Raw genomic sequence first — 24,508 nt, forward strand, 5'->3', positions numbered from 1 at the left:
GTCTTTTGTAGTTTGACTTTTATTTATGAGAATGAATGATACTTTTTTTCCCCTATTAAACTTCTGAAATTCAATTACAATATTGCCATTGGAATATAAAGTTTGACGTAGAGGAAAAGAGAAAATTATATCCGATGCTTGCTTATACGCAATTCTGGAGCTTCTGGCACCCAAAGCGGGCGGACCCGCAGTCGGACAAGGCTTTTGGTGGGGGAGACGCACTTTGGACTTTGGCCTGGCCCATTGAGTTTGGCAGCTTCATCTTATGCTTCTGCCTCTTGCATCTGCCTGTTCCTTTGGCCACGCAACACACGGAACCGGATTCTTTTCCTCCGAATTGTCCCTAATTATATCGTCCTTATATTCTCCTCCTTCTCTGTATATTAAGCAGCATCATCAACTGCAATCCCCTCCACGAACCGAACCAGTACAGCACACAGAGAACAGAACACAACAGCCAGCCATCATGGACATCCGCCTCCTCACCACGGCCGACCTGCCCTTGATCCAGCACGCCAACCTGGAGAACCTGCCCGAAAATTACTTCCTCAAGTACTACCTCTACCACGCCCTCTCCTGGCCGCAGCTCAGCTTCGTCGCCGTCGACGTCTCGCGCCCGCGCAAGGGGCCCTACGACTACCCAAAAATCGTCGGCTACGTGCTGGCCAAGATGGAAGAAGAACCCACGGACGGCGTGCAGCACGGGCACATTACGAGCTTGAGCGTCATGAGGACGCACAGGAGGCTGGGTATTGCGGAGAAGCTCATGAGGCAGAGTCGTATGTTCTTCTTGGCTACTATCTCTTTACTTGCTTGTTAAGGATGAAGGATTGTGTGTGCTAATGAATTTTTGTGATGTGAATTTTAGAGCTTGCCATGGTAGAGACTTTCCAAGCAAAATACGTCTCCCTGCACGTCCGCGTGTCCAACGTCGCCGCGAGACACTTGTACGAAGACACCCTGCGCTTCCGCAACGAGAAGACGGAGAGCAAGTACTACGCCGACGGGGAGGATGCTTTCAGCATGCGCCTGGACCTGGACGACGTGGCGGAGCTGGCGAAGCGGTACGCCGACGAGGAGGAGGACAAGGATAAGGATGAGGGCAAGAAGACTACTAATGGGGGGGATGCGACGATAAAGAGCGAGGGCGTGGATGAGGGTGAGGCGGTGGGCGAGGTGGGTAGGGATCCGGAGGCGGATGGCAAGGAGAGGAAGATTAAGGTTGCTGTGGGAAGGGGGTTGGGGGTTGGGGATTTGGTGGAGAAGGATGAGAGTAAGCATTAGAAGTGTTTACTGTCTGTAGAGTGAGGTTTGGGTTTTGGGTGTGTGTGTATATGTATCGTGATTGGATGTATTTTTCTTTGTGCGTGTTTACTTGCTGGGGATGGAGGTATTTTTTTCATGACTTTCATGGCATCGTGGTTGGTACGGAGGAAAAAAAGGGGGAGAGGATTAGATAAAAGCATTGCCGTACGAATCAAGAAACGTGGTCAAGGAGAGCAAGATGAAAAAGCTGAGTGACATTCTTCTCTGTATAGCAAACTATGATAAAACAGTATTTCCTTTGGTATCACAAAACATCCAACGCTAGATAGTATCCCTTCTTGTACAATATCAAAAACAAAGCCATCACATACTTCATAATCCCAGTCAATCCTTTCATACAAAAACAAATCATCAATTCCCACTCAACTCCTTCGCATACTCCTCGTCAGCCTGCACCCTCAAAGCCTCCAACTGCTTCCTCATCGTCGCGATCGCCTTCTCCACCTGCTCCTTCTGAACACCCTCGGCCTTCTCCGCCGCAGCAGTCTGAGCCTGGATGGTCCTCTCAAGGGCCCCTATGGTGTTGTACTTTGCGGAAGCTCTCGGGCCGGGAGGCGGGATTTGCTCGTCATCTTGCGAGGGTGAAGTTGGCTGCTGCTGTTTTTTCTCGTCAGGCCAGGAGCCAGGCAGGGAGTTAGCAGATGAGGCACTGTCCTGCCGTTGCTGATAGTATTGTTGCCACTGCTGGTCCTGGTGTTGTTGCAGATGCTGTCTTTGCTGTTCTGCTTGTTGATTATAGTGTTGTCTTTGTTGTTCTGCTTGTTGTTGATAATGCTGCCTTTGCTGCTCTGCGTGTTGCCTCTGCTGCTCTGCTTGTTGTTGATAATGTTGCCTCTGTTGCTCTGCGTGTTGTTGCTGCTGCTGTCTTTGTTGCTCTGCGTGTTGTTGCTGTTGCTGCCTCTGCTGCTCTGCTTGCTGCTGCTGCTGCTCCCTTTGTTGCTGCTGTTGCTTCTCATCTTGGCCAGGTCCAAAGAAACCCTTGGGGCCAAATAGACCGTCGCCTCCGAAGATGCCCTTCTCACCAAACGGTCCTCCTGGACCAAACGGACCCTCAGGACCAAACGGCCCGCGGGATCCAAACATGCCATTCTCACCGGAGGCTTGGGGATTATTCCATGCTCCCCAGCCTCCGCCTCGAGGCAAACCGTAATGTGGTTGGTGAGGATGGGGGTGAGGATGGGGATTGGGATGAGGATGAGGATGATGTCGTCCTCCTCTGCCCCCTCTACCGTGTTGGGGACGACCCCATGGGAAGCTGCCGGTCCATGGCGCGGTATTCACCGGAGGAACGGGAGGAACAGGCGGCACCGTGGCTCCAGGAACATGAGGTGGCATAGGTGGGATACAGGGGGGAGGCGGAGGCGGAGGCACGGGGGGGACAGGAGTGCTCTGGCCTTTCCGGGCTTCCTTGCGTGCCTTTCTCATCTCTTTTCTATGTTGCCTCTTCTCCTTCCGCTCTGCCCTCCTCTTACCACGTCGCTCCTTTCTTTGTGCCCTGCGTTCCCTTCTCTGATTCTTCTTGACTTGTCTCCAAACAGTCGTCAATGTCTTGATTTGTGCCTTGAGAGCTTTCTTATCCACATCAGTAACCACATCCTTAGACTTGGGGACGCTCTTGAGCTCGGCCTTGAGCTGCTTGACGTCACCCTTGGTGCGGAGCTGGTCGGGATTCTTGGTCCAATCTTGGAGTCGGGCAATGTAAAGCTGCACAGAGTTGACAGGAATATCATCGTAGCTAGGGAGAGAGCCAATGGATGATTCAGAGCTCGAAGAGGAAGAAGAAGATGTGGAGGAGACCGAGGAAGAGCGTTTGTGGCATGCTTCTTCATCGCCCCCGTGTTGATAGGCTGTCCGGCCGCGGACATCCCGGGCAGCATCTGCGGCTGGCTGTTGACCTTGCTCAGCGCCATTCTGGAAACGAATGCCGCGCTGGTCCATGATCAAATTTCCGATGCGCAAACCATTTTGATCCGCCACAAAGCTGTTTCCATACCGAACACCGTTGTCATCGATTTGGAAACCGCCCCATGAACCACCGCTAGCCGGAGCAGAGCGGCCTGCGGTCTGCGAAGACTGAATGGATTGACCAGCTTCAGATACCTGGTCAAAGTTGGCCTCCCAAGCACCTGGCATTTGTGCCGAGGGGGTTCTCGGGGGCTCGAGACGAACTTGAATGCCTCGAGGACCGAAGAAGCCATCGTTCCATTGCTGGACGGTGGCTTCGACGTCTCTCCTGCGTCGCTGAGAATCAGGACTGGTAGGATTGCGGGCGTCGGCGATTTGGTTGAGCTGAGCCTCTACCTGAGCTGTGCTGTTGTTGGTGCTGCCTGCTTCTGATCTCTGCATCTCATCGAGTAACTTTCTATGAATGACAACTTCATTCTGCCTTGTCGTATGATCAGGAATCAGGAAATTGATAAAGGTGGACCAATCCAGCGCAGTGACATCTCGGGCCGCCCAGTCGCTCTCATAAGGGAAATCATCAGGTTGCGAGACATCAGTCACCTCGATAGTATGGACAAGGGTCATGCGGATAATGTCACTGCTTGAGTCTTGCTGGGGAGCCGGCCTCAGATCAAAGTATAGCGTGGCTGCGGGTTGCCCAGAGCCAGGAGAAGTGCGAGGAGTTAGGGGAGGCGTGTAAATGACCTCGTCAGCAGTCGACGAGGCAGCATCATCGACGAAGCTGTGTGATGGAGTTGCTGCAGCTGCTGTTGCCGATGCGGCTACTGATGGTGCTGAAGCTGTGTGAGAGCGAGAACTGCCCGACGTGCTGTAGACATCGGTCTCTGAGTATGGCGGAGGAGGAACTTCGTCTCCGGGGACGTTGAGATGGGCGTTGCCAGTATTGGCAGTGCCGCTGTCGTTGGGGTTCATGGTGATGTGTGTATAATAATGGTGGCGAGGATAATCTGCTGATACTTCTTCTGCAGTGTAATGTAAAAAAGTATGTGGAAATTAGAAGAATCAGGTACTATTCTCCTAGAGAATGTGTCGCTGCGCAATCTTGAACAGTATTGAATGATCCGAAAAAAGTGGAAGAAATCGCCGAAGGTTTAAAAGCGAATCCGAAAGCGAAGGCCACGATTCCTAGGCAGACTCCGGGTACTCGACCCAACAACTCTGGCCAATTTCGTGAGCGTCGAAAAAAGCGATGGCGAGGATAGTGGCAAACAAACCTCTTATGTATGGCTCAACGTGCAACAGTCAAAATCATGCATTCGTCCTGCTGCATTTGCATTACGCGGGGCTCCTCAGCCCATCCATCCATCCCCTTGTGCCTCTTCACTTAGTGTCGAACCGATGGATTTCCCCCGAGTCCATTCCCGCTGTAGCGGCCAATTAGTGCCATCGAGTCTCTCGGGCTATCCGCATGTTAGCAACAGGCCGCGCAGCCCAGTTACGTTGGCTGCTGTCGCTGCCTGTCCGCGCCGTTGGTTGAGATTGATTGGAGACCGAGTGTGTGTCATTCATGGATTGCCTGATCCTTTGGCGATGGAGGGGCAGCAGAAGCCTTGAGGCAGCTAATCTCCGGCCTCGTCCAATTAGGGCCTCTTAGCTGCCTGAGCTCGCTGACGCGGCCGCTACAGAGGTGACGTTTTTGAATCAAGCTTAAGCGAACAAGCTGTCAACGTGAACGGCATCAATAAGCCATTGTTGCCATTCAATCGATCACATTCAGACGATTAGAAACAAGAGATTCAAGGCTGATTGACGATGATTAGTTGGCACCAGGCACGGATGCAGCAGAAACGTTTATTAGTGACAACGCCTTTGAAGGTGTTCGTACACAATGTCATGGTTGCTTTGCTAGGAACATTTTTATCCTTTTTTCTTTCCTTCTACAGCATCCTTAACTATGTCATTGGATGCAGGGCCCCCCTTTTCTTCTTTTACTTTATTGTTGTAGTCATTCATCGTGAAGTCATCATCATCACGGGAGAGCCCCCTCCCAGATGTGAAAGTCGGCATCCTCTCGCTTGTAGTGGTCTGAGATGAGGCTTGACAAGTGGTCGCGCGAATGTGTGCCCCTGAGATAGTTAGCTACTGGCTCTCCTCTTCTTACTAAAAAAATATTATCCATAGGTCAACTTACAGGTTTGTGATGTAGGTGTCGACAAGCTCCGGAGGAATCAGCTCGGTGAGTGCCGTCCGAATCTCGGCACCACATACCAGAGGGCCGTCCGCGAAGCTCACAAAGGTGGACGAGTCGCCCCATTCAATCAGCGAGCTCTCGTCAAAAGGGCTCTCTGGGCTAAGCTTGTAGACGCCGCTGAGCACAACGACAGCGGCACCTTGTTCCTTGGCAGCTCGGGCAATAGCAGCGGAGCCAGCATCGGCCACGACACCTCCGGTAGCAACGATTGCTCTTGCTCCAATAATGACCTTGTTGACTCGTGACATGTAGGCCATGAGCCCGCCATTCATCACGTTGACCACTGTGATACCCGCCGCCGACAGCTTCTTCCTAAAAGTTGTGTGCTGCTGGGTCTCAGCTGAGTGTCTTCTGGGTGGTGCCATGGCGATTAGCACGGTAAACTTGCGCTTCTGAGCAGCGCGGAGGATGAATCGTTCCACCGTTGTTGATGGCTGGTGGACGAGCACCAAGTCGCCGGGGTGAATCTGCACTTCAGCTGAAGCCGCGATCTGGTCGTCGACTTGGCTGATCTCGTCCTTGATTTCCTCGATACCATCAATGACTTCGGAGCGCAGCGCGTGGATCTGGCCCGAGTTGCCCCTCCATGTAGGCGTCGACGATCCCGAGTTTCTAAAGGGCGACACGTCTCCATCTGCGGGCGGGGATGTCGACAAGAGATGGAACAGCGACTTGGGAGGGTTGATGGAGCTATAAGACGAGACGATGGGCGGGCGCGCTGGCGGAGCTACGCTGTTGGCCGAGTCGAAGCGTTTTGACGACCACTGCTGGCTGATGGATGTTGGCGGGACGATGTCGGTTGGGGTTGGCGCATCGCTCGCAGACTCGTCGGCAGTGTCGCCTCGATCCTCGGAAGCTTCGTCTCGGATTAGACCAAGGACTCGGCGCACAATGTTGCCAATGACGAGCTCGTTGGGCTGGGCGTCCACCAGCTTACGGCCGGTTCTTGAGACGTTGATCAAGAGGCTGTCCACATCGTGCCATTTTGAGCGGGCAACGACCTGGAGGAGGATATGGGCGGTGGCGACGGCGCAAGGCTCGGATCCCTTGATCTGTCTTCGCTTGAGGAGGCTGTAATGGAGTGCTGGTCAGTATTGCTATTTGCCTTGCTCGCTTCCCTTATCGCAGTTGGCGGCCAATAATGTCATGCCGCCATGCGACAATCTTATCGTGCCCCGCATTGCGAATACTGATAAATCACATACGATATCAAGCTGTTGACGGAAGCTTCCAATGGCTGTCCCTTGAGAGATTTGAGGAATTTTTCCAGGTCGAGCGCGTGGCCCGTGGAAACGGAGGGCATCGTAACCTGGTGCGAGGGCGATGGTTGTGTGTTTTGCGTGCGGTTATCGAGGGGCCGATGCTCGGTGGGATGTCGTTCTTAGTGCTATGACTCGAAATTTGTGCGACAGAAGGCGGCGTCCAAGTGGCTATAACGGCGGCGACTGCTCTCGACTCTGGGTGAAGCAGGAGTGAAAATACGGCGGTGATGCTGTCAAGTGATGCTCAAGGTGCGTTTTGTTTTGTCCTGTCTCAGAGGCTCCGGAATGGGTGTGGTGAGGTTGAGCGGGGTTAGTTTGGTTTGTGGGCGCAAAAAGAGCTGCTCGAGATCGTGACTCAACATGCGAGGCTGCTCGGATTGGCGACAAAAGAATTTCGTACATTCAGTTTAATGCAGCCCACTATGCACTAATGTAAGATTGCCAGTTAGCGCGAGAGGAACTGCCCCGATACCTGAATTGTAGGACGCACAACTCGGTGCAGGTACCGGTACTTTGGTTGCCTACTGCCTGCAGCTCAGACGAAGGACTTTTGTATTTTGCAATCTGTCAATACTTTTTGCACATGTTTGAAGATCTTTCTCTGGTTCTTCTTTTTGTTCTGGCATCTTGGCATGTTTTGTAGATTAGCGGCCATGGGACAAAAATAAATTCAAACTTCAGCATGGGCTGATTTGACATTTGCTAGCGCAAGGGCTAAGAATACGAGACTGCAAAGTCGAACTCTGGAGAAGAAGAAGAGAGAAAAAGAATCCATCCTATTGTAAAACATGGAGAAGCAGACAAGTGAAGGTTATTTTACTTTTAGTCTTTGGAGTTTGGAGTTTTCTCTCTAACCATCTCTGCTGTTGCTACTCTATATACATTCAACCTCGTAGATATTCACCTCTTATAAAGCAGAAAAACCACATATCCTCGGCTGCATCATGATACGATGCACATCCATTTGTATCGATACCGCTTCCCTCGGCACTCGACCGGAAACGGGCTCCAAGCAGAGCAGCGCATTGGGCCACGCTCGCAAATAGGGCTCCCCCAACAGCCCTGCTGATTCCGCTGCAAACCCCCCAAAAACCGCCCTAGCGTGGGCGGCATCTGACCTCCCAGTGGCCTTGGCCCGCTATTGCTAGCCGTGATGACGACCTGGCCCGATTTCCTTTGGGGCGACTTTTGGCCTCAACGCTTGCCAAGTACGAGTACTTGTACTTGTTTCATTAAGACAATTCCCACCCTCGGAAAGGCGAACATACCGTCCAGTGCTATTTTCTGCGGCTCGCTCGTAGCGTCATTTCTTCTCTCTCGTCTCTGTCTGGCTGCTGTCTCTGCATCGCAATCCAAAACTCTGCGGCCGTCTCTCATCCGCCTCTCTCTCACCTCCTCTTCCCCCCTTGGAAGCGACTCACTCATGACACTCGTTTCCCGCGCGCCCTGCGGAGGCTCATTTTAACCCCCCTGGAGCGCGTTGCAGGGCCATTGGCAGACATCCTAGAGAGCCGGAAGCGGCCTCGAACGCCTCGGCATCTGCTGCGACGCTCCCTTTCGCTCCCTCCAACAAGTCGTTGCGCATCCTCCCCTGTATCGACTCGAAGCCGCCTCAAATGTCCCATGGAGTGCTCTCCATGTTCGACATGAACTCGCTCAACATCATCACCGCGCGCGTGTCGCCGCCGCCGAGTCCAACCCACTCCCGATCCAACAGCATCAGCGCCGGCCTCGACGACAAGGCGCTCGACCTCGACGTGTCTGATGACAAGGCGGATGGACACGAGAACCAGCCCTCGGCCGCTGAGGGCTCGGGTTCCCTTTCTGAGAAACGATATGGCGGCGACGACGAAGCATCCTTTGCTACCGAAGAGACGCCGCTCTTTTGCGAATCCAAGCCGGATGGGAAGCGCTCGAGATGGTGGCATGTTCTGCCTAGGGGGATCGCCTCCAGCATCATCGGCACCATTCGGTGGCTGTTTGCTACGCTGACTGCGCCTGGATACTACCTGATCGCCTTCTTCTACGACGACTTTGGCAAGTTTGCGCCCATGACACAGCTGAAAAGGTTGTTTGGCTTCCACAGCGGCGATTTGGGCACGGATAGTCTGTATGGTTCTCCCGAAAAGGCGAACAAAGCTGGTCGAAATACACGGCATCTGGGAGTCCCGTCGAAAACAATTCATTCCTCTAGTACCTCATCATCTGGTCTATCCTCCGAGTCCGAAGACGAACCCCGTGCTGCCGCCAAGAGCCGGCATAACCGCTCCAAATCAGCCCAGCCCGGCGAGGAGACGGGCGCGGCTCGGCGCTCTATTCGAATCAAACTCAACGACGAAGAGCAACGAAAACATAGAAAATCACAATCCACCGCCTCTCATGGGAAGGGTGACCTCAGCCGGAGCGACTTGTCGGCGCAGCTCAAGTCTCCAACGTCTCCGATTGCCGCCCTAACCAAGTACCCAAAGACACCTGCGCCACCACGACCATTGATCCCCCGACGACAACCATCCTATCTGAATCTTCTTGAGCCTTCACGAAAGCAGCAGAAGACGCTTATCCTAGATCTCGACGAGACGCTCATCCACAGCATGTCTAAAGGAGGGCGGATGAACAGCGGTCACATGATAGAAGTCCAGCTCAACACTGCGACTTTGGGAATGAGCGGACAGAGCAGCGCTGCGCAGCACCCCATCTTGTATTGGGTTAACAAGCGACCCTACTGCGACGAGTTTCTCCGTAGAGTGTGCAAGTGGTTCAACCTGGTTGTCTTTACCGCGTCTGTTCAGGAGTACGCCGACCCAGTGATTGATTGGCTGGAAACGGAAAGAAAGTTCTTCTCGGCAAGATACTATCGTCAACACTGCACATATCGACAAGGAGCCTACATTAAAGACCTGAGTTCTGTTGAGCCGGATCTGAGTAAAGTGATGATTCTGGACAATAGCCCGCTGAGCTATTTGTTCCATGAAGGTACGTTTTCTCACTTGCGGTAGAGGCGCAAGCCCCCCCAGCTAACTCGACCTACTAGATAACGCCATACCGATCCAAGGCTGGATCAACGACCCGACAGATGGCGACTTGATGCATTTAGTTCCTCTGCTGGAAGGTCTCCAGTACGTTCATGATGTTAGAGCTTTATTAGGGTTACGCAGCGGCGAGTATGGCCATCTCCAAGCATAGAGGGTTACGGGAACATTCACACGGCAAAGATTTGTTTTTTGACTTTTTTTTTTTTTTTATTCTCTCTCTTTCCATTATTATCATCTCAGCTTTTTAAACACATAATGCAAAAACTGGGCAAAACAAAACTGGCAAGTCTCCGAGGCGAAGAAGAACGAGTGACGACGAAAGCGTGAAAAAGGGAAGCTCATGGAAGAGAAAGAGAGTTTGCACGGTTGACGCCAACCTGGATTCTTTTTTCGAAAAACGTGAAACAAAAGCGAACCTTGTACGGATATTACAACGAGGAAAGGACGTTATGGGAGTTTTTTACATATTCTGCTGGCTGGCATGAGTTAACAGCATGGGTTTTTTCAACAAACAAAGCGGCGAAGGAGGAAGCGGGATCATTTTCTTGTTTAATAACGGCATTTGGTTTTTTATGGTTCTTGATGAGGATGAGGCATGATGGACGGGATGGGGAGCGGGAGATGACTTATGGTTACGGGTTAACGTTGATTCAAGCCAATATGGAGACTGCCAGTGTTTTTTGCGCCAATGATTTATGTGCCTCTGTCTGTGCTGCTGTGTCTGTCTTTTTTGAATGTGATGTGATATATGAGTGTGGTTGGCCATCGCAATATCATGATATGTGTCTACAAAGAACCAGATGATTATTCTTACTGATTGCTACTATCCGGTGGTATCCGATTTATTTGAAACTGATGCGTTAGGAGTTGTTGCTACTATCACTACCTTTTTCCGGAGTTCTCGTCGTCCAAAAAAAGACCCCCAAGTTGGCATCACACCAAAAAACCTGCCCCACGCCTCAAAATCCGAAGACGAACACATCCCCGCAGTGGAGAAAAACGCCCCCCCAGAGCAAATAGGAATTTCAGCTTGCTTTTCCCATGCTGCATTACTCTAAAATATGTTGGGGGAAGAATCGGATGAGCTTCGCGGCTTTTCGATGGCTGCGCAATGACAATCCAATTCGCTTTCGTATCCGGTGTGGCTCAAACGTCCGTGTCGTGCATGTCTGCGCTTTTAAACGGATTCGGACAGATACAAGGAGGTTGGGTGTTGTTTTTCAACTGCTTCGTCCCGCTTCATCTTTGATTCATATCCTAGCCATTCTGTGCCGAGGTCTTTCTCGATTTAGGGAAGATGAGCGTCGTCTGGAGAAACATGCATTTTGCTCCGGCGCCCTGCAGACGATTTTCGTCTTGGGACGCATGCATTACATACATACGATGTCAAGCAGGGACATACAGCGAAGCGTGAATAGCCGCAATCATTACATAATGACACTTCAAACCAAAACCGGGGTCAAAGCAACCAACATCTGACATTCAGCTACCAAGGAACTAATAAATGATCCGGAAAGCTCTGAAAGAAAAGAACCAAGCCAAGTTCGTCCTTGAACCATAGACACTGTGGAGTTCTGGAAAAAATGAATTTCCTCATCCGGGCCGCCTGGCACCAAAATACAGAGCGTAGTGGTGACATCATCATCACGGTGACGAAATGGTTTCGCCAGGACTCTCTCACCCAGCGGAGCTCTCTTCCTTCTCCAGGGCGAAAATTAGAGAATGGGATAGACTTTTCTGGCGTTAGATCGAGATTTTAGAGGGGGAGGGGGCACAAGACGTAATAGATGAGAGGGTGAAGCTAGAACGTGGCTTGTTGATGATGCAAAGGGGGGGAGGGAGTACAAATACCCTGAGGGATGCTGCTCTTTGGGATAAAACTACTTCTTGTGACGGCACAGATACTACGGACATCATTGTATAGCTGTAAAATCACAACTCATAAACAGATCTCTTTCTTTTCATCTTTACATCTCAAGCTTAACCACAGCATCGTATCATCATAGTCAACATGTCTCTCCAATGTAAGTCTCAAGCTCAAGCTCAAGCTCATCCTCATCCATCTTCTTTCGCCACTCTCAATTGCAATTCCCAACTCTCCCCTCTTTCATCTTCATTCAAAACTAATCATAAAAAACACAGACTTCCCTCCCGTCAAACCCTCCGCCATCGCCCTCGGCACCTTCTTCAACCACGGCGTCGACCTCGTCGTCCTCGCCCCCGTCTTCGGCCAGACCTACCAGCGCGCAAAGGCCTCCAACACAAAGGAGGAGTTCATCCGCTCCCGCGAGGCCAGCGGCGCCGCCGTCGCCTGGGGCACTTCCTTTGTGGGATCTGCCCTGCAGAGCTACGGCGTGGGCGCGCTGCTCAATGCCACGGGCACACTGAGCCACAAAGGCGCTGCGTATCTCGGCGCCTTGATCTTTGCGGCGACGTCGGCTCCTGGAGTATGTTTTCTTTACCTTCAACTCTTTGATTTGCTTCTTTGAGACTGACTCTTTGTGTGTGTAGTTCATCTCTCAGATCTTCAGCGAAAAGAGGCCTCTTGACACTGTCGGCGTCAATGTCGCTGCTAAGCTGCTCGAGACTATCGGCTTGTCCCTGGTCCTCAACTGGTGGGGAACCAGGACCAACCCCTTTGAGTAAACGGGATCTCTCTTGGTAATTCTTTCCTGAGGCTGGTTCTGGGAGGAGTTGGACAGGGAATGGAAAGGCCCAGCATATCTGATGGCCTTTGTTGTATAACATCACACCTAAATTAGTCAAATTCAATCCGGAATGTTAATAACTTCAACCCTTTGTGACCCGAGTTCAACTTTTTAAAGTCACATCCAATTGGCAAACCAGAGCCAATAGCCGTATAGTAGAAAGCCAAACTTGTTCCATTGATCAATGCAGTACTTTATATACCTGAACGCCGCCGTTGCCCCAACAAAAGTCTTGCTGCAAGACAATCCCTCTGGTATGGTTAATGTACACCCAGATTAAGCGCTTCGCACCAACATCATTCTCCCAGCATAAGTCTCTTCACACATACCGCGCCCTCACTTTACCATTTTTCTTTTTTTACGCCTTTGATTCACCCTTTGTCCAGAACGCCTGCTTGCCACCCTCCTTCTGCACAAGCTTGACCAAGGAAGCGTAGGTCTCGCTGTAAGACTCGCTGCTGTCCTCCTCGTCGTCCTTGTCAGCCTCCTTGGCGGGCTTCTTCTTTCCCTCGGCCTTCTCCATAATCATGACCACGCTGGTAGGTCGCTTGGTCTTGGCGGCGGCACCCAGCTCAGCGCGCGATGTGACGAAGATGAAGGGCACGTTGTGGTCCTCGCACAGCACGGGCAGGTGTGAGATGACGTCCATGGGAGAAATGTCACCGGCAATGATGACGACTCCGGGGAATGAGGTGTAGCCGGGGGCGGTGGCGGGGGACTTTCGCAGGGTCTTGACGACTTCCTTGACACCACGCTTGAGAGTACCATTCTTGGCGGCTGTTGAAAGGAGGCGACGTTAGTAAACAAGATCCAATGGCTATATTTGAATAGAGAGGAGCAAGACAAGGGAGGGAGAGAGAACGAAAAGAAAATCGAAAAGAGGCAGACTGTGCGACGTAGCGAGGGAGAAGCAACCTACCTTTTCGGATCGTCTTGCAAATCTTCTTCTGGCCCTTCTCGTCGGCAAGAGGAACCGCAAACGGCACAACCTTTCTCTCAAGGGTCACCTCAGGGGTCTTGTCCTCCTCCATATCTGAGCCCTCGTCAGAGGCCTTGACAGCGCTCTGCGCAGCGACATCCTGCTGGAGCTTCTCGTCCAGAGCAGAAGCGAGCTTGTCCTTCTTCTCCTTCTTTTCCTTCTTGTCCTTCTTGGATTTGGTCACGCCAGCATCTTCGCTGCGCTTCTCCTTCTTCTCCTTCTTCTCCTTCTTGTCAGGTCTGTCGGAGGCCATGGCTGCTGTATGGGATATTTTGAATCGAGGAAGTTTGAAAAAAACAGAGAAAAAAGACGAAAAGAGAGTATCCAATCGGCGATTGAAAGACTATTAAAGATATAGAAGAGTTCAATCGACTGAATGGAATTAAATCTGCCTCTGATGCACCAATTGGACGTCTTGCGCAACTGGATCGCGTTTTTTTCAATGTCTGTCGTCCTCCCACGATTGAGGCGCTTCAAAAATTTCCTACTCAAACCAAACTTTTTTTCTCGGTGAGGGACCCTCTAAAAATTTTCGGCGTTTTGTGGTGCCGACGCCGAGATCTTTACAGTTTAGTCACGTGATGCAGCTTCAGCCTATCATGTCGGTCAAGATTTGGATGACCTAAGAGAGCATGAGCTCACGAGAGTTTTTATGTTAACCACTGGCAGATAAAGAGGGAGTTTGTAACAAAAGTTTTCTAAATTGAGAGTCATCAAGCCGTAGAATATCACCTAAGATAGAGGATGAACACTTCACTCATCCTTGCTAGTAACACACCCTGGTCCTCTCTTTCGACGCTCCAAAGCCACCTTACGATATCAAATCAGGGCATTAACATCCGAACGAGGAATGGAACTAAGTATCTCGTAGAGTCAACCGTTTCTATTGTTTTCTCCTAATCTAGACGCTGATATACACTGGGTCCCCTAGACACCCATAATTCAACATGTTCGTGCACCATTTTACTCCGAGTCGGCAAACTCAGCACGGCCAGCCTTGGAGTTGAGGTAGTGGTTTCTATCATGTCAAGTTAGCTCTAGATTCAGCACCGGCAGCGTTATATTTCACTTAGGCCGACATACCGCTCGGTGGCCCAGCTCAGCAGGTAGTAGCCGGCAAGCATGGGAGGGAGCCAGTAGAAGATCTGGGACTTGGTACGGCGGAAGGTGTTGAAGATGGCATCGTGGGCAGCACCGGCAAAGGGGTTCTGACGGTTGGCAGACAGGCCGTAGTCGACAATGCCCTTCTGCTTGGCACCACCTATAGCATCATATGTTAGCATGCGAGTGACTCCTTCAATCTTTGTAGTTCGTCCCGACGGGTCCTTTGGCGCAATCCCTGATCCAATTGTTGTTCCGTAACCTCTTCAATGTCTTCCAACCCAATTGCTTTAGCTGAATCAAGTGATCGGCTCATTGAATTGTCCTCCTACTCCCCCATCATCCGGCATCTTGCGTCCTCCAAAGTCTCTTTCGCGGGTTGTCCGATGCAATCGTTCGACAAGTAGAGCAAACTCACCAAAGGAGCCCCAGTCACCGAGCCAGCTATTATCAAATGTTAGCATCAGCATCAATTCGCCAAACATTCCTGCCGCAGAGGCCGCATCATCGTCCATCGAACTCGACTTTCGCATCTCGTGGAAAAGCCGCAAACTCGGGTGGTACGATCGCCGCATCTGTTCCGGGGGAGAGGCTGTACATACTGGCCAGTCTTGGGTTGAGGGGCGCCGCCGCCCAGACGAACCTGAGTAGGTCTCATTGTGATTCAGCAGGATCTCGGAGTTGCGATTAATCCTTTTTCGATTGCGGGAAGAGGGTAGAGGTGGAATGAGTTCGGGTTCGGAATTGGTGAAAACGCAGAGCCATCCTCGCGGGTCCAGCCGAGCTTGCCGTAACAGGCCTAGCGCCACTCGTCGGACGGAAAATCAAGCACCAACTGCGGGACAACCTTTGGATTCACAAGGCAGGACGAAGCTTCATAATCCGCAAGAGCTTCAGTCGCAACAAGCGTTTTCGCCGTTGGGGAATTCAGCAGTCAACTTTTATACCGAGGCCACCCTTGTTGAAGCAACGAAATTCAAAATGGCGGCGTTCGCGCGAACCCTCAACCTCATGTACCGCATGGCCATCCCGGCCTCTGCCGGCGCATTCCTCATCACACAGTCCATCTACGACGTCCGGGGCGGAACAAGAGCCGTCATCTTCGACAGGTTGTCCGGTGTCAAGGAGGATGTCGTCAACGAGGGAACGCACTTTTTGATCCCTTGGCTGCAGAGGAGCGTCATCTTTGACGTGCGCACAAAGCCCAGGAACATTGCCACCACCACCGGCAGCAAGGATCTCCAGATGGTCAGCTTGACGCTGAGAGTCCTGCACCGGCCAGATGTCAAGGCCCTGCCAAAGATTTACCAGGCAAGTACCCTCTTGCAGCTCTACAACAGATTTAGATCCACAGCCAAAGCTAACTAACAATGACAGAACCTCGGCGCAGACTACGACGAGAGAGTCCTCCCCTCCATCGGCAATGAAGTCCTCAAGGCCATCGTCGCCCAATTCGACGCCGCCGAGCTCATCACCCAGCGTGAGGCCGTCTCCCAGCGCATCCGCAGCGACCTCACCCGCCGCGCCGCCGAGTTCAACATTGCCCTCGAGGACGTGTCCATCACCCACATGACCTTTGGCCGCGAGTTCACAAAGGCCGTCGAGCAGAAGCAGATTGCCCAGCAGGACGCCGAGCGCGCGCGCTTCATCGTCGAAAAGGCCGAGCAGGAGCGGCAGGCCAGCGTCATCCGTGCGGAGGGTGAGGCCGAGAGCGCAGAGACCATCAGCAAGGCCATCTCCAAGTCTGGTGATGGGCTGGTGCAGATCCGAAAGATTGAGGCCAGCAGGGAGATTGCGCAGGCCCTGTCGTCGAACCCCAATGTGGCGTATCTGCCTTCAGGAGGAAAGGGAGGCAGTGGCAGCCAGTTGCTGCTGTCTGTAGGCAGGGCGTAAAGGCGGATTTTGTAAAAAAGTAATGAAAGTTGAAGCACGGAGAACACCCCGCTCATTGCTGGGATATGAGGGGGGAAAGGAAATCCCCAATCACGAGAACCTTGTACTTTTAGCCATAAAAGGCCAATAGAAGCCTTATGTGAAAACAAAAACTATATGCTGTAATTCTTTGTTCATGTATTGTGAAGCTCGCCTAAAGCAAAAGTGTGCTTGACCTATTATAAGTAAGAATAAGCGTAGGTGTAGACGTGTGAAATTAAATATGTATATTTATCAATGGCGGCCAATGTCAAACTCTGGGTATTCCTTCACCCCAGAGGACATCGCCTTATGGTCATTCTCAGCAACCCTGCTATCCAGCTTTAAGCCAACTTGAAATTGTTATTGCGTCCCTCGATAAAAGCTTCTGTCAAGCCGCCCCCTTCGCCCTCAGGAGGCGTAAATTCGCCGTCGACAACCTTCCAGCCAACCCTCTTCATATCATTCCACACATCCATGACTCGCAGGCGAACCAAATCCCCAGCCGCCCTGGCATCTTCACCAGAATCGTGGCCCAGCATCTTTGGACCCGTGTCTTGCTGGATCTTGCGGTTCATGTGGACATTCATCAGCGTCTTTAAACCATGGCGGTATGGCAAGCCCATCTTGTGCGGATAAAGCAGGACAGAGTCGATAATGGTCGGGTGAACGATGCGCACAGCATTAAGATCGTTTTCCAAGCCGTGACCAATGAGGGGCGTCGTAGGCGATATGAGCGAGAACAGGAGATCTCGCGCGACTTCGGGGGAAGATACGATCTTGAGCTTCTTCTTCTTAGCTTTCAGCTCGCCGTCCTCACTTCCCGTCTCACTGCCGTCCTTAGCTGGCTTGAGATCGTCGTTGACGGACCACGATTCCGCTGCGGCAAGATCATCTGGCCAGACACCAGAAAAGCGGGAGTTGAGATCCAGGATTTCGCCCAGAGGCTGGACCAAAACATCCAGCAAGTCCTCTCCCGTAGGCCATGAGGTAGCTGTCAAGCGTACCAATTCGAGCCCATGGACCGTATAGCACATTTCACAGTCAAAACAGACGGCTCTGTCCGTTGGCGTCAGGGGATTCTCCGGCGTCTCAGCGAAGTTCAGAACAGCGGCTAGTCTTTTCGCATCGCTCGCCTTGAAGACATGATGCTCATGGGTAAAGCATCCGGCCGACTCGCCAACTTCTTGACCGCAGCAATGGTATCGTTTGGGTACCCTTGTTTTATCACCGGGTGCCTTGCTTGGAACATAGGTTTTGCCCCAATGGAAATTGCATGCTCCTCCTGTTGTAAGGGCACCGTCCTCCTCTCTCCGTCCAGGAAAGACTTGAAATCGTTGCTGGCAGCGGTCACACTTCTCCCATCCCTTGGCTGCCTCCATACCATCCCGAGCCGACTTAATTTGTTCTTGTGTCGGAACTGCAGGGACATAACCGTGATTTGCCATGTTATCGAGTGGTGTAAGGATACGTTTTAGCAACTCGACTTCCTGTGCGGGCGTGAGACCAGTCTCAATCTTTCTAGGCTCTCCATCAATCTCGTTGTCTTTTTGAAGCTTCTTTTGAGCTTCCTGCTTCTCCTTAACTCTGGCTTCTTTCCACTGAGCCGCAGTCATGCGCTTGTACTGCATGACTTTGTTCTTCATGACGTTGGAATACACGGCTGGCTTTTCAATGGCGCAAGCTTGCTCTTCGTCCAGGGCTCTGATAATTAGATCTTGGTCTAATAAAAGGAGCTTCTGCTCTTGGTCGTTTACAGTCTTCCTCAGTTCCTCGTTTAGGCGCTTGAATTCCTGGTGGAGAAGCCTCAGAAGCTTTAATCGTATTTCATGGCTTGCCGGAGAGCTTTTGAGAAGTCGAGGGTTGAGAGACTCAGCCTTCTTTGGTTTAGCTGGTGCAGCCGCCTTGGAGGTGGAAGCACTTGGCTTCGTGGTTGGCTGCTGATTCTTTGCGGTGGCAGCGTTTGCGCTCTGAGTTGAAGCAGTGGCCTTTCTCTTGAGTGGAGGAGGCGAGATTGGACGCGTAACGCTTTGTAACAAGCTTTGTTTCTGATTCTCTGCTGGCTTTGGCCCCGTCCGAGCATTAGAGGCTACACCAGTTTGTGATGAAAGAGAAGGTTTCTCTGCATCAACCTTTAAACGCTTGCTAGGACGATCTTGATTTGAAGGTGGCAATGCCTCATCTTTTACTAGCTCGCTAACGCTCTCTTCATCGATCTTAATGTTGTCCTTTTCGTGGCCGAATATACACTGGAAAGCGGTGCATCTATTGCCTGCCGGGCAGGGGATGTGTTTGAGTGAGAGGCTCATGGCGGCCTAGCGGGAGGAGCTCCCGATCAAAGTGAGAGAGGAGTGATGCGCGATCTATATCTGCCTAACCAAAGAGCTCGCCTGTGTACTAAGCAATCATCGGTATGGATAGGATAATGCGGTAAGTCTCCCCGCAAAAGCAAGCGGCCAGGAGACGAGCTGGTTGTTTGAAGGAGATCTGAGCAGTTCGGGGTTGTTTTGATGAAGCAAGCATGGATACACGCCCAGGTTAGGCACTATTTCTAGGCCTGTCGTGCTGCAGGGGCAAGTCAGGGGCCGATATTTAGGCGTGAGGCTGCCGAGCACAGGCATGGCAAGGCCACTAAGGACGCCCGCTAAAGCAGCAGGATGGGGCATCTTTACTGCATGGTCAGAACATGAGACGAAATAGAGATGATGGTATTGAACAAGAGTCCCGATACGAAAAGAAGCTTTTTATTGGCTGAATAATTGATTAATACTAAATACTCAATATTCGCTACTGTGAGTACTCTGCACTACTACCTGTATTATTCTATTCTAGAATCTGCTACTATTGGTCTATTCCTCTAGTCTCTAGTACCTACTATCACCACTTCTAGCTTGAAATTTGAGACACGGGATGCTAGATAGCAGGCTATAGTACTAATTGGTATTTCTCTTTTCTCCTTTTCTTGTTTTCCATTTCTTCGCTTCTTTTCTTTTTATCTTTTCTTTCTTTTTGAGCCATCATAAACACTGCTGATGTTGCGTTGGATTCTCTAGTTTGACATTTTCTGCGGCGACCCGTCTCAACAAGTTGATTTGAAGCTACCCTCCCCCAACATGTTCATCTCAACAGACAGGGGAAAAGAATTAAGCTCCTGAGCTGCATATTGCAATGGCCTCACTTTGAATTTGCTGTTGCCTACCACCTGATGTTGACCAATACACTCTGCGTTTCTCATGTTTACAAGTGGTTACGCAACATACAGGGTAAGAAATCGCTGGGTTGAGGAGCTTAACCATGCATAACGAAGCTTACTAGGTTATTCTAGCTGATATAGATGAACAGACAAAAACGTCAAATGATGACGACGCTTTTCATCAAACGGATTTCAACAAAGTCCATTACACGTATATACTTGTAGCCTATCAATCACATCGCCCTTTACGTGCATGTGGATATCAGCCCACTACAGTATCTAGCGCTCCGGCAAATACGGGGCTGCCGGACGCTGGCAGCACGATTACGCTTTTTACTCGATTGGGTGCCCAAAACCAAACGTGGACTTCGGACTTCCTTATCAAACCGCCTCGGACCTACGTAATGCGTCCCCCATGTAATATATACCTGCTTGCGCCCCTTTCGACGAGTCACGATAGCCTCTCCTGCAGCCAATGTCTGCTCGCTTGGCTGGCTCGAGACTCCTAGGCGCAGCGCTCAGGATGGATTTTGCTGGCGGAAGCACAAAGGCGGACCACCTCTGCGTCCTGGTCCACGGAGTGAGTATTTCGACGTCAAAGGAGCTTCCTTGCGTGTAGTCGAGCTAACTTGGTAAATCACAGCTATGGGGTAATCCAAACCACATGAACAATATCGCAAAGACGCTACGAGCCCAACATTCCCCTGACGACCTCTACCTCCTGCTGGCCAAGCGAAACAGTGGCAGCTTTACCTACGACGGCATCGAGCTTGGCGGCGAGCGAGTCTGCGCCGAGATTATAGAGGAGCTCAAGACGATAGAGCAGAATGGCGGCAAGATCAGGAAGCTGAGCGTTGTGGGATACTCTCTCGGCGGCCTGGTATCGCGGTATGCCGTTGGTCTGCTGTATGCAAAGGGCATCCTGGACTCGGTTGAGTGCATGGTAAGCGCATGCCTTTCTAGGTTGAGACAAGGGCCGCCACTGATACTGAAAAACAGAACTTTGCGACCTTTGCCTCGCCGCATCTCGGCGTACGGACCCCCCTCAAAGGATGGCACAACCACATGTGGAACGTGTTGGGCGCGAGGACGCTGTCCATGTCCGGGAGCCAATTGTTCACCATTGATAATTTCCGAGATACCGGCCGGCCCCTCCTATCCGTCATGGCTGATCCCCAGTCGATTTTCATGCTGGGACTGCAAAAGTTCAGGAGACATACATTATACAGCAACATCGTTAATGATCGAAGCGCGGTTTACTACACAACCTGTATAGAAAAGACTGACCCATACAAGGAAATAGATCGGATCAAGGTCAACTTTCTCAAAAATGACCCAGAAGGTGTCCTACTGGATGCGGCGCACCCGTTCTCTCCACGACCAAAGGTTCCCGCACCGATCACTCTGTCATCCCTTACTGAAGCGGGCGTGCGGTGGATGAGAGGAGTCCCGTTCATGATTACGGTGTCGGTGCTGGTTCCTATTGGCGTGGTGGCCTATCTTATCAACTCGGTTTTCCAAACTATACGAAGCACGAAGCGCATTAAGCTACATGAGGGCGGCCTCGCGGGCATCAATGTTGCAGAGTACCGGGTGCCGATCCTGATTAAGTCGTTTCGTGAAGAGGTCGAACACGTCTACGAGGCGCTGAATAATTCGCAAAACCAAGAGTATCTGGCAGACGAGGATGAGGATGAAGAGACAGGCATGAATGCCGAAGATAGAAGCACAATGGCGAGAGAGAGGCGGATGTCGATCCCGACGCAACCAACTCTTGCGTTGGCACCAATCCAATTCGAAATGATCCGATCACTGAACTCTCTCAAATGGAGAAAGTACCCGGTTTGGATTCAGAATGATAGACACACTCACGCCGCCGTCATTGTGCGATTTGAGAAGAAGACGTTTAATGAGGGTTGGGTGGTTCTGAGACACTTTGCTGGCGAAGAGTTCCTGTTGTAACAGCCGCCATGTAACATCGCCGAGGGGCCTTTTCGGAGCAGCGGGATAGAAATCGCCGACGCTTTGCCTTTTTCTGGGATTTTTGGATTTTTGGATTACTTGCGTATTAGTTACTGCGTATATACGAGATGCGCACATAGAGCGGCCGATACAGATACGGATATTAGCGCAGTAGGCTGGCATGCTGTATGTAGGGTAACAGACAGACCGCCTGTATGATTGGATAGCAAACATTGCCTGTCAATTGATGATTGGACATTTGCCACATTATCCGGCTCTAATCCTCCGTAGAGGGTGTCAAGTGTCGCTGTTTGGTTGTTATGTCAAGGGTGACAAATTGCCCTCCATTTCATGGCCAGAAAAGCTGTGGCGGGGTACGGAGCAAGAGCTTGCAGCTTCTCATACGCTGGACCGCCGCCCGTCACGTGAAGCTGCAACCCCGGATTGAGGCCACTTGCAGCATTTCCCCTCACCAGTGGCCAATCACAGCCCCGCTGGCCGCGTGCTTATAACCGGCAAAAAAGTTGATGCTCGTGCCACTGCCATCGCCGTCAGTCGATTCCTCTCCTCTTGTCAGAGGCTTTGGGTTGATTGCCTTGCACCCTTTCCGACCTCTTGCGTGTTTCTCCTTTTTCTTTTCCTTGTTACGATTGAACCTCCCTTCGCCTGTTGCTCGGAACATGCGGATTGTCGCCGGCTTAGCAATTCAAGCGACCAAGCCAGAGCCGAGCCTCTGAATTTCATGCATCAATCTGACGTCTTTGACCGCTGAGCCTCTGGATTTTCCGCAAACCGCAGCAGCATTGAGCCAATACAGAATCCTTCTTCTTCTTCTTGTTCAACTACGACTGTAACAATATTCACAATGGTTCTCACGCACTCCACCAATCACACCTACTCCCACCCTTTCCCGACCGTCACCCTCGCCTACTTCCTGCGATACTCTTCGCCTCAGCTCAATCCCTTCGCCGCCCATGTCCTCAGCACCGACACCATCTCTAGCCATGTCGACCCGGAAACACAGCGCCTCTACACCACCCGCATCCACCTGAAGAAGAGCCGCATGCCTAGCGCAGTATACAAATTGCTGCCCGCAAGCGTTTCAGGTGGCAACTCTGGCGAGAAGGCTTCCTACATTCTCGAAACCAGTGTTGTGGACATCAAGGAAGGATGGATGAAGACGGAGAGTCGCAATCTCAATTTCACTGGTGTACTTTCCGTTGTCGAAAAGCAACACTTCAAAGTCCCCAGCTCACTTGAGGCTGTTGCCAGGAACGAGACCGACGTCAACTCCAGCGTCTCGTTCAAGTCAAGACTCGGAGAGAAGATCAGAGGAAAGATTGGTCAGGCTCAGGAGAGCAGTGGCTGGCTGCCTGGATTCCTCGGCGGACTGGGCGCAAAGGGCATCCAGCGCAGCATTGAAAGCCTTGCCTCCACCAAGACCATCGACCAGCTCAGCAAGAGCCGTGACGGCATGCGGCTAGTTCTCGAGCGCCTTCGCAACGGCGGAGTCATCGGAGTTATGGAGAAACTCCGCCAAGAGCGCCAGAGACAGGCCGTGGCCATGTAACAAAACAAAAAACTGTACGAATGAAAGAAGCAAAAAAGAAAAACTTAAGCAGCGGTGTATGTCGGGGTTGGACGCAACCAACCAGGCCCGGGACGGATATTGCCCGCACACGCAACACCAGCTTTCATGATAACGCAACCTGTACCCCTACTATGTATATTACCACTCTTTCCTTTTTTCTCTTAGCAAGGCGCTCTGTGTTTTCACTCGGTTTTGAATTTCTTTTCAACGGCGTCATGAGGGTTCATGGAATGGCTGCAGCCCGAGTGCTGTGGTGCCCGAGGAGGAAAATTGACGCGTACCGAGTCACGCAGTGGGAAAATGTGTGACATCCCCTCTCTTGAATTGAGTCAAGATAACGAAAAGCAATAAAAATTGTTAACATTTTTAAACATTTGGCGTAATGTAATACTGTTTTTCTGTGGTCGTAGCCTTTAAGACACTGTTTAAACAAGGTTGATGCTACACAGACCGTCTCGTACTAAGACGTCGATCCGGAGGATCATCCCGACAGCACAGTGGACGATCCTCTGGATTAACCTTTGGTGAGTTGACGGACTGTTCTTGTGGCGTGTATCGAGGTTAAGGATACATGCTGCCATTGTTGCCGCGTAAGTGTAGCCTAGTTGCCATGTTTTCCATCCTAGTCTGATGTGGTGGACTGGGATTACCGTCTCGAACATTAGAGCCTCTAGCCTGGAATTTCCACGTATACATTTCCACGTATACACAGGCTGCCCGCCTTTGATTACTCGAGAGTTCAAGTCTCGATATATCGTTTTGGCGAGTGGTATGTGTACATGAGCAGCGAGGCGACGCTGACCTATCATAGGTAGCTGATGTTGGGGCAGCATGCCTTCACTCCCACATGGTATGTCCCTTGTACTAGGAATTCCATTTGTGTGAACCTTTGAGATGATCTACGCATATGAGAGATCTGAGATCTTCCTCAAGTAACGGAGAGCATTGTAGGTACCTAGGTAGGTATGTAAATAAGATGCTTCGGGTGTATGTATTGGGTATACTACTAACAGTACTTCCCATGTTGCTGATTTGGTTGTTTATATCTTTCTTGGCAGTTGTAAGCACAATCTATCCAACCTATCTAATCGCAGAAATGTACCTCTATCCTGCTTCCTTGCATCGTAGCATTGGCATCGATGGGCTGTCAACGCTTAAGCTGATGAAACTGTGAGTTTACAGCCTCTACGGGTAAACCATCTACCCAACTGCTTTATGATATACTCATATAAAGCATTCCTATTCTTGGCAAACCAAGGCGCCCTTTCGTCGCCTCATAGCTCTGTG

General features: G+C 51.2%; 11 protein-coding genes across 11 annotated transcripts; 6 read left to right on the forward strand and 5 right to left on the reverse strand.

The window, feature by feature from the left end:
• Positions 1 to 466: 466 nt before the first annotated feature.
• On the forward strand, positions 467 to 1,284 carry T069G_04150 (acetyltransferase (GNAT) family domain-containing protein; the record flags this gene model as incomplete). Its single annotated transcript, XM_056171360.1, has 2 exons — positions 467 to 779; positions 869 to 1,284. The coding sequence occupies 2 exons, from the start codon at positions 467 to 469 to the stop codon at positions 1,282 to 1,284; spliced, it is 729 nt and encodes a 242-aa protein (XP_056032252.1).
• Positions 1,285 to 1,677: 393 nt separating this feature from the next.
• On the reverse strand, positions 1,678 to 4,203 carry T069G_04151 (uncharacterized protein; the record flags this gene model as incomplete). The annotated part of the gene is made up of 2 exons (XM_056171361.1): positions 1,678 to 4,037; positions 4,101 to 4,203. The coding sequence occupies 2 exons, from the start codon at positions 4,201 to 4,203 to the stop codon at positions 1,678 to 1,680; spliced, it is 2,463 nt and encodes an 820-aa protein (XP_056032253.1).
• A 1,057-nt stretch (positions 4,204 to 5,260) lies between these two features.
• Positions 5,261 to 6,785, reverse strand: T069G_04152 (initiation factor 2 subunit family domain-containing protein; the record flags this gene model as incomplete). Its single annotated transcript, XM_056171362.1, has 3 exons — positions 5,261 to 5,357; positions 5,423 to 6,553; positions 6,688 to 6,785. The coding sequence occupies 3 exons, from the start codon at positions 6,783 to 6,785 to the stop codon at positions 5,261 to 5,263; spliced, it is 1,326 nt and encodes a 441-aa protein (XP_056032254.1).
• A 1,575-nt stretch (positions 6,786 to 8,360) lies between these two features.
• T069G_04153 (NLI interacting factor-like phosphatase domain-containing protein) lies at positions 8,361 to 9,927 on the forward strand (the record flags this gene model as incomplete). The annotated part of the gene is made up of 2 exons (XM_056171363.1): positions 8,361 to 9,717; positions 9,776 to 9,927. The coding sequence occupies 2 exons, from the start codon at positions 8,361 to 8,363 to the stop codon at positions 9,925 to 9,927; spliced, it is 1,509 nt and encodes a 502-aa protein (XP_056032255.1).
• A 1,860-nt stretch (positions 9,928 to 11,787) lies between these two features.
• On the forward strand, positions 11,788 to 12,422 carry T069G_04154 (uncharacterized protein; the record flags this gene model as incomplete). The annotated part of the gene is made up of 3 exons (XM_056171364.1): positions 11,788 to 11,800; positions 11,919 to 12,223; positions 12,288 to 12,422. 3 exons carry the CDS (start codon positions 11,788 to 11,790, stop codon positions 12,420 to 12,422), a joined length of 453 nt encoding a protein of 150 aa, XP_056032256.1.
• Positions 12,423 to 12,842: 420 nt separating this feature from the next.
• T069G_04155 (ribosomal protein l7Ae/L30e/S12e/Gadd45 family domain-containing protein) lies at positions 12,843 to 13,716 on the reverse strand (the record flags this gene model as incomplete). Its single annotated transcript, XM_056171365.1, has 2 exons — positions 12,843 to 13,261; positions 13,404 to 13,716. The coding sequence occupies 2 exons, from the start codon at positions 13,714 to 13,716 to the stop codon at positions 12,843 to 12,845; spliced, it is 732 nt and encodes a 243-aa protein (XP_056032257.1).
• A 710-nt stretch (positions 13,717 to 14,426) lies between these two features.
• Positions 14,427 to 15,222, reverse strand: T069G_04156 (ucrQ family domain-containing protein; the record flags this gene model as incomplete). The annotated part of the gene is made up of 4 exons (XM_056171366.1): positions 14,427 to 14,481; positions 14,547 to 14,724; positions 14,983 to 15,008; positions 15,167 to 15,222. The coding sequence occupies 4 exons, from the start codon at positions 15,220 to 15,222 to the stop codon at positions 14,427 to 14,429; spliced, it is 315 nt and encodes a 104-aa protein (XP_056032258.1).
• A 323-nt stretch (positions 15,223 to 15,545) lies between these two features.
• Positions 15,546 to 16,457, forward strand: T069G_04157 (SPFH domain / band 7 family domain-containing protein; the record flags this gene model as incomplete). The annotated part of the gene is made up of 2 exons (XM_056171367.1): positions 15,546 to 15,875; positions 15,942 to 16,457. 2 exons carry the CDS (start codon positions 15,546 to 15,548, stop codon positions 16,455 to 16,457), a joined length of 846 nt encoding a protein of 281 aa, XP_056032259.1.
• Positions 16,458 to 16,819: 362 nt separating this feature from the next.
• On the reverse strand, positions 16,820 to 18,784 carry T069G_04158 (uncharacterized protein; the record flags this gene model as incomplete). The annotated part of the gene is made up of 1 exon (XM_056171368.1): positions 16,820 to 18,784. The coding sequence occupies one exon, from the start codon at positions 18,782 to 18,784 to the stop codon at positions 16,820 to 16,822; it is 1,965 nt and encodes a 654-aa protein (XP_056032260.1).
• A 1,407-nt stretch (positions 18,785 to 20,191) lies between these two features.
• On the forward strand, positions 20,192 to 21,630 carry T069G_04159 (putative serine esterase (DUF676) domain-containing protein; the record flags this gene model as incomplete). The annotated part of the gene is made up of 3 exons (XM_056171369.1): positions 20,192 to 20,248; positions 20,312 to 20,611; positions 20,668 to 21,630. 3 exons carry the CDS (start codon positions 20,192 to 20,194, stop codon positions 21,628 to 21,630), a joined length of 1,320 nt encoding a protein of 439 aa, XP_056032261.1.
• An 865-nt stretch (positions 21,631 to 22,495) lies between these two features.
• T069G_04160 (PRELI-like family domain-containing protein) lies at positions 22,496 to 23,200 on the forward strand (the record flags this gene model as incomplete). The annotated part of the gene is made up of 1 exon (XM_056171370.1): positions 22,496 to 23,200. One exon carries the CDS (start codon positions 22,496 to 22,498, stop codon positions 23,198 to 23,200), a length of 705 nt encoding a protein of 234 aa, XP_056032262.1.
• Between the last annotated feature and the right edge of the window lie 1,308 nt (positions 23,201 to 24,508).

This window comes from Trichoderma breve, chromosome 2, assembly GCF_028502605.1.
Source record: "Trichoderma breve strain T069 chromosome 2, whole genome shotgun sequence".
In the NCBI taxonomy this organism is placed as follows: Eukaryota; Fungi; Ascomycota; class Sordariomycetes; order Hypocreales; family Hypocreaceae; genus Trichoderma; species Trichoderma breve.